Source organism: Protomyctophum bolini (assembly GCF_963924005.1).
Source record: "Protomyctophum bolini genome assembly, chromosome: 8".
Lineage (NCBI taxonomy): Eukaryota > Metazoa > Chordata > Actinopteri > Myctophiformes > Myctophidae > Protomyctophum > Protomyctophum bolini.
The window spans coordinates 17,917,705-17,933,144 of record NC_137869.1 but is presented as its reverse complement, the minus strand read 5'-3'; the positions used below and the strand labels follow the sequence as shown (position 1 = coordinate 17,933,144).

Below are 15,440 nucleotides of genomic sequence, written 5' to 3'. Positions count from 1 at the left end.
TCTTGTAACTTTGGCTCCCCGGGAGACACCAAATGTATCTTTTGGGTCTCGAGCTGAAAAGTTTGGGAAACACTGATCTAGACTTCTCAGGTCAGCTGGGACTAGACTGCTCTGTGACTCTGAGTCGATGTCATCAGTTACTGGGAAGTCTACTCTGAACTTCCACAGAAAAGTGAGTTAGAATCTCAAGGGAAACCATACAGGATTGCCTGGTTGAGTCACCATTATAAAGAAATGTGCCCATTAATCAACCGCAAGTGTCTGCTTACTCATAGTAAGTTACATGAATGAACAGCAACATTAGTTTAATATGGATGGTTAATTTCTTTCCCCCACACCACGACGGTATCCCCCCTCCCAACACAACAATGGTCCCCAGGTTAATTCTCAGTCAGGGTGGTGGTCCCCAGGTTAATTCTCAGTCAGGGTGGTGGTCCCTGGTTCATAATCAGTTGAAAACCCCTGAGTTAGCCGCTTTTCATGTGTTTTTGTTATCTTAATGCTCTGTCTCAATACTTAATGTTTTGTGTAAAGCACTTAATGTCTTGTTGTTCAAATGTGCTATACAAAAATAAACTCGCCTTGCCTTATGTTACATTATTGAACCCACCACTATTATGGATCCCTGCCCTGTGTGCAAATAATATGATATTTCATTAGAATGCAGTGGAAAGAACAGATGTCAGTGGTGTTATGCTCTAGCACTGAGGGATGTTGCTAAAGTAGTGATTCTCAAAATGAGGTCGTTCTTGTAGATTTTTGCTACAGTATCATGATGAACTATATAGGGTATTAATTTAAGAAAACAATAGGTAAATATAACAGAGATACATATATGAAAAATGTGGAATACATTTTTAAGAATTGACAAAAATATTCTGTTATGGGGTCCTTGGCAAAATCTGTTCAGATGGGGGTCTGTGCAAAGTTATCAATTTGAGGGTCCTTGAAATTAAAATGTTTGAGAACCACTGTGCTAGCCTGGCTTCTTGGCCACTGCAAGGCTACCACTGTGCTGGAGTGCCTCCCTCTGTTTGGAGTGATGTATGAAGACGTGCAGTGTGGCCTTAATGGCACTAGATGGTGCCATTTCCAGCTGAGTCATTTGCTGTAAAGTGCTAGAAGCAACAAAAGGTACTGTAGGGCGTTGACAGCCCAAATGACTCTCTGCTCTCTCTTTATATTTAGACTCCTGTGACAGCATATTACCGGTCACACATCACGCAAATTTTGTGTGCAAGAATATGTGTGTGTATGCAAAACACACGCCTTTCCCTTTCCCACCTATAAGGGATGTCATTATGGCGGTGTCCTCTGAAGGGCAACCTTTCATTGTTACGCATGTATATGCTTGTGCATTCCCATAGGAAGGGAAATGCACAGGCCCTTTCTCCGCAACAGACCACCCTGTGTGTGCTAGGGTAATGGTTCCCAGTGGTGGAGTGGCCAGGACGTACCGGGCATATTCCCGGTGGGCCGCGACCGTAGGGGGCCGCTCAAGTTATATGATTTAAATAGGGTTAAAGTGGTTAAACTGATTGTGATGCATGCAATATTAACTAATTTCGCTGAGGACCCCCTGGAACCACCTCAAGGACCCCTGGGGGTTGAGAACGACTGTGCTAGGTATAACGTGTGGTCCCCTGTCCACCGGTTTGAAAATGAGACCGTTCAAGCTGGACAATGAAACATTTTGAGCTCGCTGGTGTCACCTGCTATATACATGAAGGGGGGCGGGGCTATTAGTTTCATATTACAATGATGTGCCACAGGTATAAGGCCCCAAGCACTGCCCCGGTCTCAACAGACTAGCCAAGTCAAAGTTTTATTATAGCCCAATGTCTCAAATGGACTACAAGCTTGGGACTATGTAGTATGTACACAGATATACTGTACACAGCTAAATGTTCAGCGTACTTAACGTATTGTGCAATGTAGGGAATGCCTCAAGCGTTGTTTGCATTCCAAACGAGAGAAGTGCCGTTGCATAGGAAAAGGGGGAGCTTGTCCTTAATTTTCAGATAAAGATGGTACTAAATTGGGAATAAGCAACAGTGTAGCGTTCTGAATCTCTCTTATCAACATGGCCGCACTGTGCGTGTGGCGAAAATAGTCACTCTCTACAGCTCACAACGAGCATAAATCAGGCGCAGACTGTACGGTCTGCAGCAGCCATGTAGTGGAGATAATATGCAGTCTGTAGTGTAGAGCAGAGGTTCCCAACCACTGGTATACTAGCGGTCCTTGAGCCCCCCTCTGGTGGTACTCAGAGGAGTCGCCCAAAAAAGACTAAAGTAGAATGAAATATTTATATTAATACAGGTAGTTCTTCTAACCAAGAAATTGGTTGAAATAGGCTCTCCAGTTGTTGCTGAAATGAGCATGACAGCACCTAGCCGTTAATAGAAGACGGATTAATCACATTAGCAATATTATCAGTTGAGCTGATTAAAAGAATAAATTACATTTTACTCCTGTGTTAATAGCTGAATAGGATGGGGCAGGTCTACGCTCCTGTATTTGTATAATAATCAGTTGGTGGTACTTGGACAGCCAGATATATTCTGTGGTGGTACTTGGTATAAAAAGGTTGAAACCCCCTGCTGTAGAGAGAAGAAGAGCTTTGAGCCTCACGGGCCCTGACATCCACCATAAATCACCGTGACTCACCCCATTCCCCAATTTCAAACAGGCAATTACAAGAAAACGGAAGATAATAAATATCCTCTAAAATATCTACGGGAGAGTTCCCCCGGCTCTGCCCGGAATCACACCGGCTTGCGTCACCAATTCATCCTCTAACATCAATGGGATATAGGAAGCTTCAGCTGACCTACTATATAAACACTATTACTGCCTGTGTGTGTGTGTGTGTGTGTGTGTGTGTGTGTGTTCTGCACCATCTGCTGTGCAGTGAAACCAGGACATTGTCCAGCCACGAATTCAATTGTTATTATTTGATGTGACCAGGAATGTAAACATCACAGTGTAATGGAATGGATAGCATGTGATATACGCGCGCGCGTGTGTGTGTGTGTATCTCTAACACACACACACACACACACACACACACACACACACACACACACACACACACACACACACACACACACACACACACACACACACACACACACACACACACACACACACACACACGTTTGGGATGGTTTTCTTCCCGTGTCCTTTTTTGTATTCTATTGCTATAATTTACAGTACTTCTATTATGTACCTTAACTACTGCTGGTGACTGCATTTCCCCTGCAGGTCTATAAATATACTGTAGATATTTATCTCTCTATATCTACGTATATGGAGTGGACATCTAAATATCTATCTACTGTGTGTACATTATATTATTTGTATAATTTCTTTCTTTCTATCCATCCATCCATCGTATCTATAGACTATAAGGGAGCAGCGTAATGTTACCTACACCCCAGGAAACGAGCTCAATACCCACTGCATTGAGACAAGGTACTTGGTACTTAAGACACGCAAAATACAGCCCAAAGTCTGAAGGCTGGTAAAGCGTCACCAGTCAGCCAGCCATCCATCCGTCATCCTGATCATCCGTCATAAGTCTTAACAATGTCCTAACCCCTGTTTTCACCCTCACATGGCTTATTCCCACACCCATTAGCTCTCATTACAACCCTGTTGAGAAGAGGAGATAACACTTACTGGACATGTGGCCTGTGCACCACGAGCAGTGACAAGAAACACATTGACCAAAGGCCAATCAAACTAATCCATTTAATTGATTATAAAGGATATAATCGATGATCTATGTCGATTTTCCAAAATAGAGAAAGTTGCAGATCTGCAAGCTCTCAACAATCAATGTGTACCGTTGTTGTACAACACAGAACGGGGCTCAAGTGATTTAGTCTATTCTAAATCTATTCTAGATTTCAATGTCAATTCACACACACACACGCACACACGCACACACGCACACACACACACACACACACACACACACACACACACACACACAAAATCTACCCCCCTCCTCCCCATAAATGAGCAGAGGGTGCTATCTATCTATCTAGTACCTGAGCAGCTCTGAGGCTGATAGGGCTGACTGCTGAGAAGAGATCAGACCGCTAATGAAGGCCAGACAGATCCTGCTAAAATACAAGGCGGTGGGCTCCAATCATTAAATGTTGATTGGAGCTTTGTGAAGTGCGTCTAAAACGTTTTCATCTGTCCCCCCCCCCAATTAATATGTACAGTATTTGGCTGCACACCCCTCATCTGTAGAGATTTTGTGTCGTTAAAATATTGTGTGAGCTTGAAGATCTGTGAAATTGGTCATGTTCCTATTTTCTATTCTTTATATTTTAAATGAAAGTGAAATTGCTTATATGCGTTTGTGTGTTTCATAAATATTCAACTAATGAAAAGTATTAACAAGAGCTTGTGACAAAATAATTACATTGGCACAGGTTTTTCTTTCCCCCCCATTTGCTGAAGAGTAAGACATATTATTTTCCACCTGACAGCGACAATATCAATCTGGGGGGTCGTTGTTTGAGAAGCAGTGCGCTAGAGAGGATGCCCGCCGCAGGGCGCCACCTATCAGGACACACCCTGTCAGAAAGCTTCACATGGAAGGGATAATGACAGCGCTACAACATGCAACGCATTGAAATCAAAAGATACTTTCATAAATCACTCGCCGGCAGTTACCATAGAGATGGCGCCCTGCTGCTTGCAGGGGAATAAGAAAGACCACTGGGCTGTCTAAGATGAATTCAGAAACCCAAATTAAACACGCCGTTGAACAATCTACCCTGCCGTCTGAGAGGGGAACAGTACATCCTGTTCAACTGGTCTGTAGCAGGAGCACAAAGATTAATATGCTGTCTCTATTCCCAGGTGATAGTCTAATAAAGATGGACTTAGTTGCATAGAGCAGTGATTCCCAACCTGTGGGCCGGGGTCCATTGGTGTGCCGTGATGATATTGCAACTGGGTTCCCAAATAATAGGCAAAACACTACGATTGTAATGATAATGTAAAATTAAGATTAAAACATTAATGTATAAAAATGTATTTTTCTCTAAAACCTTGAATGAGTTTTCATTGACATACCGGAACATAAACTAGGAACTTCAAGTATACTATTAAATATTAAGGTGATGAGGCCATGTTATGGTAATGAGACTTGAAAATTAGACCTAAAACCTTGTTCCACCATGCCTTTCAAAATTAATTTTGTCTTTTCTGAGTTAAAAGATATTCATCTCATAGTTTGAAGACAGATATTCAGCACACATACTGAGCCCCACAGATACTGCTGTGCCGGTATGATGTGTTCACAGATGTAAAACTAGTGAGAGACAGCTACGGCATGGAAAGGTTTGGGAAACTCTGGGCTAAATATCCAGAGTGAAACTTTTATTTTTTTAATTCCACAGTTTAATACATTAATGCAATGATATTAAAAAAGAAAATGTACTTTGTAATTGGTAGGTTTCACGCTTGAATACGGAAAAAATTGCAACTTTCACTTGTAGAGTAGTAATATTTGACCAGGAGGATCTATACTTTGACTCAAGTACTGGGGTTGAGTATACTTTGTTCATCACTGTTAGTTAGGATGACTAGGGTAGTGGGAGGGGTTTAAACGATGCCAAGTCAGTGGCACGCTCAGTTAACAATTGGTGCCAGTGATGAAAATGCCATACTGTTAAGAAGAGGATTTGACTGATGTGATGGCGGCAGTCAGGGCGTTAAATCAGCCCCAAGGCCCTGCCCCATCAACCAGTGACACAGCCACAGGAGCCGGCCCAACGCAAACCTCTCACCCTGTTCCCAGCAGGCTACACTGGTCTGCCGCGCTCCAGCGGCACGCACCACCCCTCCAATACATCATCACTGGAAGACTGAAATGAGGTCAGGCGTGCCGATTTCTGTTAGCCTATATATACGGTAATTTCTAAGCGAATATTCTTCTTCTTCGGTTAACTATGGTTTCATTATCATACTCTTACAGGATTTACATATTAAGATTAAACTGTCTGCCAAAAGGATACTTCCTTCTTTGCTCGTCTCCTGCATGCTTTCCATCCCGGGGAGTGCGGCCGCCACGCGTCGGAACAGCTGAAAAAGGGGGGAAAATAAGGAGAGAGAGAGAGAGAGAGAGAGAGAGAGAGAGAAATGTGGACATTGTGACTTCCTCTACAGAAAGCTGGGGACGTGCCACTCCTCCGTCCCTCACACTGAGGAGTAGAACACATCGCCCATTCTCACCTGTACACATAAAAACTTAAACTTAACTTAACACGAGTTACAACTGTACTGGATCGTCTATAGCAAATCTCTTTGGCAAAAATACCCAATCTACAAGCTCACAGCTTGAAAATATGTTATTTTTGCCAAATGTTCCCCCCAGAATCGTGGGTTCAAGTAGTTAAAACAGTGGAAAGTTACACCTTTACTCAAGTACTGTACTTAAGTACAAATTTGAGTTACTTTGACTTTATTTGAGTATTTCCATGTTAAGATCATTTTTACTTGTAGTACTCCAAAACATCTCAGAGGCAAATATTGAACTTTTTACTCCACTACAATTATTTTAAAACTTCAAACTGGGCGGGAATATGTAAAAAATCATAAAGTTTGTGCAATTGGTAACACGTTTACATTAGATCATTGGACCCAGCAGAACTCACCAACGCTGAACAGAGCACACCTTGGCCATTCTCTCCCTGCGCTCCACAACTGATGTCACTGTCCAGGATCTTAATTTCCTACGTCCCCCTTGTCTTGCCTTCCTGAGACTTGGAGACCCATCCTCCTGTGTTCCTGCCTGCGCTGACCTGGGAGGCCAGGCTGTGCAGCGCCCTACCTACCCTAATGACCAGCTTGTGCCCTCTGCTCCGCGTTAAAGGAGAATTCCATGCTAGAAGGCTTACCTTTATTTGTAGTTGTTAGCTCCCCACTAAAGAGGTCCAGGTGTTATTTTGTGCAAAAGTGCATTATTGACCATTTCCCCTATCATAAACCCTCAATGGATTGCATTGAATTGCATTGAATTGAATGGGGCTATGGGGTGTTATGCTAATTCGCATATTTCCATCACTCAAAAATCTATATTTTTTGTATATATCCTCTCTTCATAATTTAAATAGTATCCCGAGCGGCACACTTATTTGGATGGAAATAAGCGAATTAGCACAAAAACCCAACCCTCATTGAGGGCTTATATTAGGGGAAATAGCCAATAATGCACTTTTGTGCCCTCTGCTCCGCGTTGAGTGTCTTTTTGATGAACCGTGCCAGAGCCCTGGCTGACCGACGCCCTGATGTCCTCTCTCCCTTGATGACCAGCATGTGCCCTCTGCTCCGTGTTGACCCCCACCAGAGCCCTTGCTGACCACTTCTTCCCAGTTCCTCCTGCCCCACCTACCTGAGGATCTCCATGTTCCACCCCCGTCATTTAAGCAATAATATTGCTCACGATGGCCCAAAATAGTTACTGTATATTTCAAATTGTCATGGTCACGTCCTGAGCCCCTCCCTGTTTGTCCATGATTTTCCTCTGTCTCTCCCAAGTCCTGCTCCTCTGACTCTGGTTGCCCTGAGTGCCATCACCTGTGGGGACCAGCTGAGCCAGGTTGGGTGATGCAGCTCCGGTGACTATCTGCCTTGTGTTAATTTGTTCAGTGCTGGATCTTAAGTTAGTGTCAGATTTTATGTTCAGTATACTTCTGTTATCCTACATGTAATTTACCAAGTAAAGTCAAGTTTATGTGATCTTCTTGACCTGCCTTTGTTTGAGTTCCTGCATTTGGGTCCTAACACCTGCAAACCGTGACACAAATTAAATTACTATTCAACCTAGAAAGGAGTTTTGTGTGTCTTAACGCTAGGTTTTGGGACTGAATCAGTGGGATTACCATCAGCTAATTATTGCCAAATTCAAGATGGTGTCCCAAGATTCTACTAAATCATGCAAGACATTCCCTCCCAGCGCTGCGAGCTAGTTGCTTTGCAGGTTTTGATTATTATTAATACAAACCCCCACTTATAGCTATATTTGAAAATAGCCGATCTGTAAGGTTGTGAGCTTTTCTTTTTACCTTTTGTCTGGTGCATTGAGCACACTAATGTTTTACTATTACTCATACATTTTATCAAGTAAAATGTTGAATACAGGACTTTGCTTAAAGCCCATCTTCTAGCACAGATGCACTGGATGAGTCAGCACAGCAGGGGCGACACACTCTCCATCACAACACTGCATCACAAATCGTCCACAAGCTGTTATTTGAGAAGTGAATGAAAAGTATTAAGATAATAAATAATTAATAATAACTAGATTGGATGAATTGTAATACAATTCCTAACAGAAACAGTTTGGACGTATTTAAGGTTTCCACCTGACCGCTATACAATATCCTCAAATGTCTGCTTGACTGATTGCATTCAGGTCCATTACATCACTGTTTCTCTGTAACTCTGATAGTGTAGAAATGGACCCATAAGGGTCCATTTATTTCACACTGAACACTGAAAATGTTATAGTGTATATTCATTGGTGGAAATAAATGGTTCCATGTGTACACTTCTCAGAGATATAGGGCTCAATCTGTGTCGCCGCCGTTGCCCGCAAGTCAGCCGCTGCCCGAAAATTACGAGTATGGGAGCTTGCTCTGTCCCTTAATGGAACTTTGGTCCAGCGTCACCCGCTATCTATTTTGCAGACACCGGTATTTGCGCTTAGAAGTGTGATCATGGGCGTGTTGGCACGCTTTCCCCTAAATTGCTATTTTGGTAACACACATTTGGGAAGGTGATAGTGAAGTTTAAAAGCACCTGTAAGCCGTATGCCAAATGAGTTTGGTGTAGCGGCGTGCACTGCGCGCCTCCATGGAGATGCCCGCGGAGTGCAGGCTGCATCATCTCTCCTTATTCTCCTATACGCATCCCTTTGTAATTGTCCTATAATCAGCAGAGGTGAGTGCCTGCCACTTCTTTGTGTCCATTGTGTTTATATAATTGTCTAGTCAAAAAAAGTTATTTGGCTTGTGCCAGGCATTGTGCCAGGCATTGTGCGGCGTGCGCGATTCCATTTGCTCATTCAGTTTCATCACCCCACAGCGCAGCAAATGGGGTCAGCACAAATGAGACTTCAAATCGTGTATTTAGAATGCTCGAACGAAAATGGAGCCCATAGACTCATAAGGGCATTTTGTACCCCTCGTGGTTCCCAGACCAGATGGGACCAGTGCATTTCATCATCGCCTACATTAGGTAGGAGAGGAGGGGCATGCTAGGAGAGGTACAGTAAATTGCTTCCCAGAGGCACCCACAGTCTTTCACTGGCTCTAGATAGTGCCGTTTAATCCCCATGAGCGCCTACAGTGCAGCCAGCAGACTAGTAGAAGAGGCATGATGGTCGAAACCACCATCAAAAAAGCTGCCTCTGTTATGGTTTGTTCAGTTTAAACCACCAAGGAGGTGCTGGTATTAAAACTGTTATGTGTGACTTGTGAATTCTGCATCATTATGGCACACTAATATATCCGTTAAGTGCCAGTGTTGGGCAACAAACATAGCTGATGCAGTGCAACGCGCTCTGCGTTTGTACAGTAGATCTGCGAATCTCTGTGCCGACACTGGTGTGCAACAATGTATAATGACAATAGGCATTTAGCTGACACACGTATCCATCGTGACCAATCATCTTCAATTCTCTGTGCAGCAACATAACAAGTGGTCAATGGTAAATGTTTCCATGGCCCTAGTAGAGGGCTGAGTGACGGCACAGGAAGTTCAAATACGTTTTTAAACTAATAAATGACTGCCGTTTTCCTCCTCCTGATCAAATGAGAGTACTTTAGCCTCAGTGGTCTTATCTGTAATCCCTGAACCTGTTCCCCAACGATATGAAACTGGGAGGACATGTTCCAGTCCACACTGATTTAATTCTGCTTTAGATTGTGCAGCAGTTTGGCCAATGAATATTTGAGGCAAAGAACCTTCAGACAATTCTTCTAATGCCTGCGAGCTACTGCTCTGGACAGCATCACTGCATTATTAAAAACAGCCAGGACACTAAATAATATACTACTGTGGTACTTCTATGATCTGTAATCATCCTGTTTTCATGTTGTGGCTCTGAACCGTCTTAGTAGTACCTGCACTAATTTTGTTTTCACTAGGTTTTATACTTACCGGTATCTTAAATTTTATAATGGTAAATAAATGGTAAATGGTGCATTTATATAGCGCCTTTATCCAAGGCGCTTTACATAGATTGTGCATTACATTCACCCATTCACACACACATTCATACACCGATGGCGACCAGCACATCAGGAGCAATTAGGGGTGCAGTGTCTTGCTCAAGGACACTTCGACACCAACTCTGGGGGAGCCCGGGTTCGAACTGGCAAACTTGCTGTTACCATCCAGAGCCACCGCCGCCCCGGAAGTTAATGGGGCTCTGATGTTGCTTAGACGTTGCCCAAATCTGGTCATAGATCATAAATATGCTGTTGCTACTGTATATCGATCTTGAGATCTACATTCCATTTTGAACATACTTTTTCCAATTATTTGGCCAATAACCAAATTCCCCCCAAAGTGATTGACTGAGTTGCTGCCGGCACATCTTTTAGTACATGTTTAGTACATCTTTTAGGCACCTCCGGACCTTCTTCAGGCCTGAAGAAGGTACCGAAACAAAATACTCATGTACCGAGCAGATACAGTGTATTTTCATTCCTTTTGAAGAGACACAATCTAAAATAGGTTAATTGGATGTTTTGTAATAATCAAAATCTAAAAGGTAAAGGACCTTTACTTGTATACGTTTTCCAATAATTGTAGTGAAGTAAAAGGTAAAGTATTGAAAAATGTAAATATCCAAAGCTCAAGTAAAATATATACACATTTTACTTAAGTACAGTACTTTAGTAAATCTACTTAGTTATTTCTACCGCTGGTGGGAGATGAGACAGCTATAAACAGTGTGAACACTGGAGCCTTTGGGAGCACGACTGAGACCTTTGTGTTTTAGCAGTGTCACACCACGCTGTCCCTCCCTAGCGCTTTGGCTGAAAAGCTAGGTGAAGAATGGCCACTTGTCTGTGCCGCGGTGCTGGCTAGCAGGAGACGGGTCTGCCAGCAGAGCCGTTCATTGACACAGACACAATAATAGCTCCGCTGTGGTGGCCGTTATTCAGTTCGGCTGGCCTTCATCTCAGAATGTGTTATTAAGTGAACAGACAGCTGTTGTTTCTGTTGTTTTCAAGGAATACATTTGTTAACCCGGGCCACACTTCCCATCCAATCAGCAAGCTGCAGAAAGACAGTGCAGGACTAATCAGTCTCATCGTTGTCAGAAATAAATGACCATCAACCGTCAATCGGTAGACACATTTGCAGAGTACAGCAGACATTGATTGTGCATTAAGGAAGGCAGATCATGCCTTTCAAACAGTGCCCCTTATCACTATCAGTGACACACTTCCTACATGTTTGCAGCTTGGAAAAAGCTTTTTAAAGCGTTGAAAACTACCCATTTTAAACAGCCTACACACAAGTGTGAATCACGTCTAAAAGGCTAAAAGTTTAAAAGTATGGAAAGTCTTGTATGCAAGTCACTGGCTGACCTGTTTGACGTTATAACCTGTCTTGGCACTGGTCTCGATGAACATGACGCTCAGCTCCTTGGCTCTCTGCTCGCCTTCCTCGATTGTGATTTGCCTGAGAGTGGAGTAGAGAGAATGATCAGCAAAACGGTGAAAGGAAACTGCCAATGAACTGCCCCCCTCACATTGATGTATGCTCATTGCTCACAAATGATAAGGTACCCGAGCCGTACAAGCACAGGTTTGTACTGGATGTGCATTGTTTCTGTGTGCGCCTAAAGACAACACAAACCATCACAGTCATAACTCAACCCCTCCAGTGTTATTCTAGGACAGTAGGGCTCCACCAGCATTAATTAACTGAGTGAAAGTGATTAATTACGTTGTGCTGTGAGAAATTAATTGCTACCCATTTTGGTGACATTGTAATGAATTTGGCTGTGCAAGTCGGGCTCAGAAGCAGGTTACATCATGTCAGTTGTCCATTAAAGGAGGTGTAAGTGTTAGTGTTATGTTTAATATAAAAAGGAGGAGGGGTTTTTAAGCTAGTTTAAGCTCTATATTTGTTTCTATTGAATGGGGTCTTCCAATTTCTCCAGCTATTTAGTAAAAAGCTAGTCTCTCGAGACAGACTGTTAACTCACGTCAAAGGAAAAGTGGGCGCTGTTTTCCCTTTGTTTTGCAGATGCGTTCCCAGATTGGTGTAAAGCAAGTTAAATCCAATTATTTATCAGCTTCAATTGTATAGTCTTCCAGTTCCAATTTTGTCTTGCCAATTGTTTTGGTTGCATCATCACTTCCAACTTGTTTATCCTGTATCCTGTATGAGTTCTCTCTCCTGACTGGATAAAATTGGATATTTAATTAATCAACCTGAAAATGTCATTTTCTACTCTCTGGAGAGCTGGGGATACCCCTGTCACTGTACACGTACTATAGCAATGATGGTCGCCGGTGGCCTAGTCACTGGTGGTTAAGGCACAACCATAGGCTCCAGCTGCCTGACAGCGTGTCACAGATTCGATTCCCGAGCCTGACGACCTTTACTGTGTGTCTCTCTCTCTCTCTGTTTCCTGTCACTCTCCACTACTAGTACTACTATCCAAATAAAGGCAGAAAAGCCCCCACCCCCCCAAAAAAACAAAAAACGAAACATAACAAGAAGTACTATAACAATGACAACCACAACAAAATCACTTAGAGCACGTTTAGGCAAGCAGAGAGATCAGTGTTCAGTGTGCTGCTGACTGCACACAGCACCATGCAGGTCTGTTACTACTGGGCTTACATCAGCCTGCTCTGATGCTGCTCTGCTGGGAGGAAGAGCATGATGTAACCAGTCTGACTGCTTTGTTCCGTCCAGCACAAACACAATGGAGTGCGCTAAAAACTACCAGTCCAGATCTGTGTACCCACTCACTCACCAACGTGTGCACTGTGTGGGTGCAGCAGAAAACATCCCCTTAGGGTTCTCACACCGGCGTTACGTCAGATCACATTCATTTCCTCACCGAATGCAACATTGCAGAATATTTGTAGAATGTTGGCATATTGTGCTGTTAGGACATTAATCACTTAAGCCCTGTATACTTCATCGTACGATGAATAGCAAACCCTAAACCCCTAGGGGACCTTGAGAGAGTTCCAGGGGGTCCCCAGCTAAATGATACTTAGGAACCAAATGGACCCTTATGGGTCTGTAACTCAGAGAGTGTACAAATGGTTCCATTTGTACACTCTCAGAGTTAAATGAACATTGATTTTACAATATAAATTGGGGTCACAGATTTAAAAATGCCATTAAATGGGGATCCGTAGCCTAATGCAGGTCACACTGGCGTTACGTGAAATTAAAATGTTTGAGAATCACTGCTAGAGTCATAAAAAATATGTTCTTATGAATGGGTTCCGTGGGCTAATACGTGTCAATTTGGGGGTCCTTGACATGAAAAAGTTTGGGAACCACTGGTGTAAAATATCAATGAAAAATGAAAAAAAAAAAACATAAGAGTTCCAGGAGGATGAAAGGTTAACCCCAAGGCTATAGATGTAATCAGAAAGCCCTAGTACAATATATTGGCTAAGATCAGTTCTTCTTCCCTGGGAAACACTATGCAGATGGACCTGTATCCTTGTGCACCTTGTTTCCCTGCTAGGACACTCCATTCAGACATAATCATTCATAACAATGTTAAGTTAATAATCCAGAACGCATCACATCACCGATTTTGCTAGGGACGCTCTGGAGACTGGAACCCCTTCAAGGACCACTTGGGGTCCTCCAACAGCACTTTGAGAACCACTACTTTACATGATAGCTCCAAACAGGGGGAAACACTGAGGAGGAAGAAGGAATTCAGGAGATTCGTGAAGAAAAGAGACGCGTGAAGCTTCTGCCGCAGGAACAAAGGCACTGCACTGGAGCGGTATTTACATAATAACACCACCTGACAGAGACTTGCACCAGTACTGGGGCTATTTCTAGATGCATTCCTCTGAGTTCCAACTTAAACACGCCAGCTTATTCATCATGATGGCACATGGTATAGCATGGTTTTCCCACGCTTAAACCAGGTAAAAACTAAGGGAGATACACTATCCTGCAAGACCATGACAAAAGCTCAACCTCTGACCTTAGGGCAGACTTGAAAATCTCAAAAAGCGTTCACCCATCTGACCACTTAACATGGAGATGGTGTTAGGTGGGCCACATGCCTTTTCAGAGCATGTTTATTTTTAATGACGAATAAATAAATCGAATGTGTTCTGGCTTGGATTAAACTAAGGAACTATAACTAAAAAACATTGCATGGATGCACCTGGGACGTATCCTCAGTGATGTATCCTGAGGTCAACGGGGTTTCGGGACTCTCAACATCATACCCCTCACTCAGGCGACCCAGCCGGGAGTGATCAAGTCCCGATTTACGTCCCATAGCTACGCTCAATCAGTCCCACTAGGGAAAAACCAGGGGCACACAATCCGTTGGAACTACTCCAGAACTACTCTGCCAGGGCTGGGAGGTACACTTCTGGCACATGGAGGAACCAACATAGTCTACTTTAAATTCCTAATCTTTTCCCAATGAAAACACATTTTTCAGGCTTTTAAAGAAAAAAATACCATGGCTTATGTCAGTTATGGCCTTTGTTTATATCAAATCATTAAATTCTTAATTCCCCCAATCATTTGGGGGCCCACTAGCAGCCCACGGGTTGGTTATCGTTGAGATACACCATTACCGTCCCCAGACCAGACCATGACATAAACTTCAATCATAACAAAGCTAAAACAGCAGGACAACAAACCTCTACCCTGCAAAACCACCAGAACCAACCAACAGTGAGTCTTTTCCACAAGAGCAAGCAGCCGGTCCACTTGATGTCATTGAAAATCAACTTCACAGGCCTCTGCTTAAATCGAGTAGAACAGAGTGCACTAAACAATCACACGGCGCCCTGCCAGAGCCCTGCCCCCGCCCTGCCAGAGCCTCACACGTGTTATTTGTGTTTGTTCAACCGGAGACTGGTGACGTGAGGTTAAAAGGTGTCGCGTCGCCATCGAAGGGAGGATGTGACGCGGAGGTCAGGGCTGAGAACGCTGTGTCATCGTGTCAGTTTAAACGATTGCTTTTCTAAGATTCCACTCCCACTGAGCTGTCAACAAGCTATAAGCAAAAGCAACATAACAAAAAAAAAATCGAATGAATAACAAAACCCATACAGCGCCTTTTTAGAGATAGAAAAATACTACCATCACCCCAGCCACCACACATTCATTCATATTCACAGGTCTGATGACTTGTTGTTGAAAGCTCCACGCTCACA

The 15,440-nt window shown here is 43.2% G+C and overlaps 1 protein-coding gene across 1 annotated transcript in view; it reads right to left on the bottom strand.

Annotated features, from left to right (window-relative positions):
* Positions 1-4,516: 4,516 nt before the first annotated feature.
* Positions 4,517-15,440, bottom strand: part of rab6ba (RAB6B, member RAS oncogene family a) — a gene marked incomplete at its 3' end in the record, with an annotated part of 69,025 nt that continues 58,101 nt past the window's right edge. Inside the window, exons 6-8 of the mRNA XM_080770450.1 lie at positions 11,634-11,727; positions 6,003-6,111; positions 4,517-4,581 (exon numbers count right to left, since the gene is read on the bottom strand). Of these exons, the coding sequence (XP_080626576.1) occupies positions 4,517-4,581; positions 6,003-6,111; positions 11,634-11,727 (268 nt within the window). The remainder of the gene's footprint in view (positions 4,582-6,002; positions 6,112-11,633; positions 11,728-15,440) is intronic.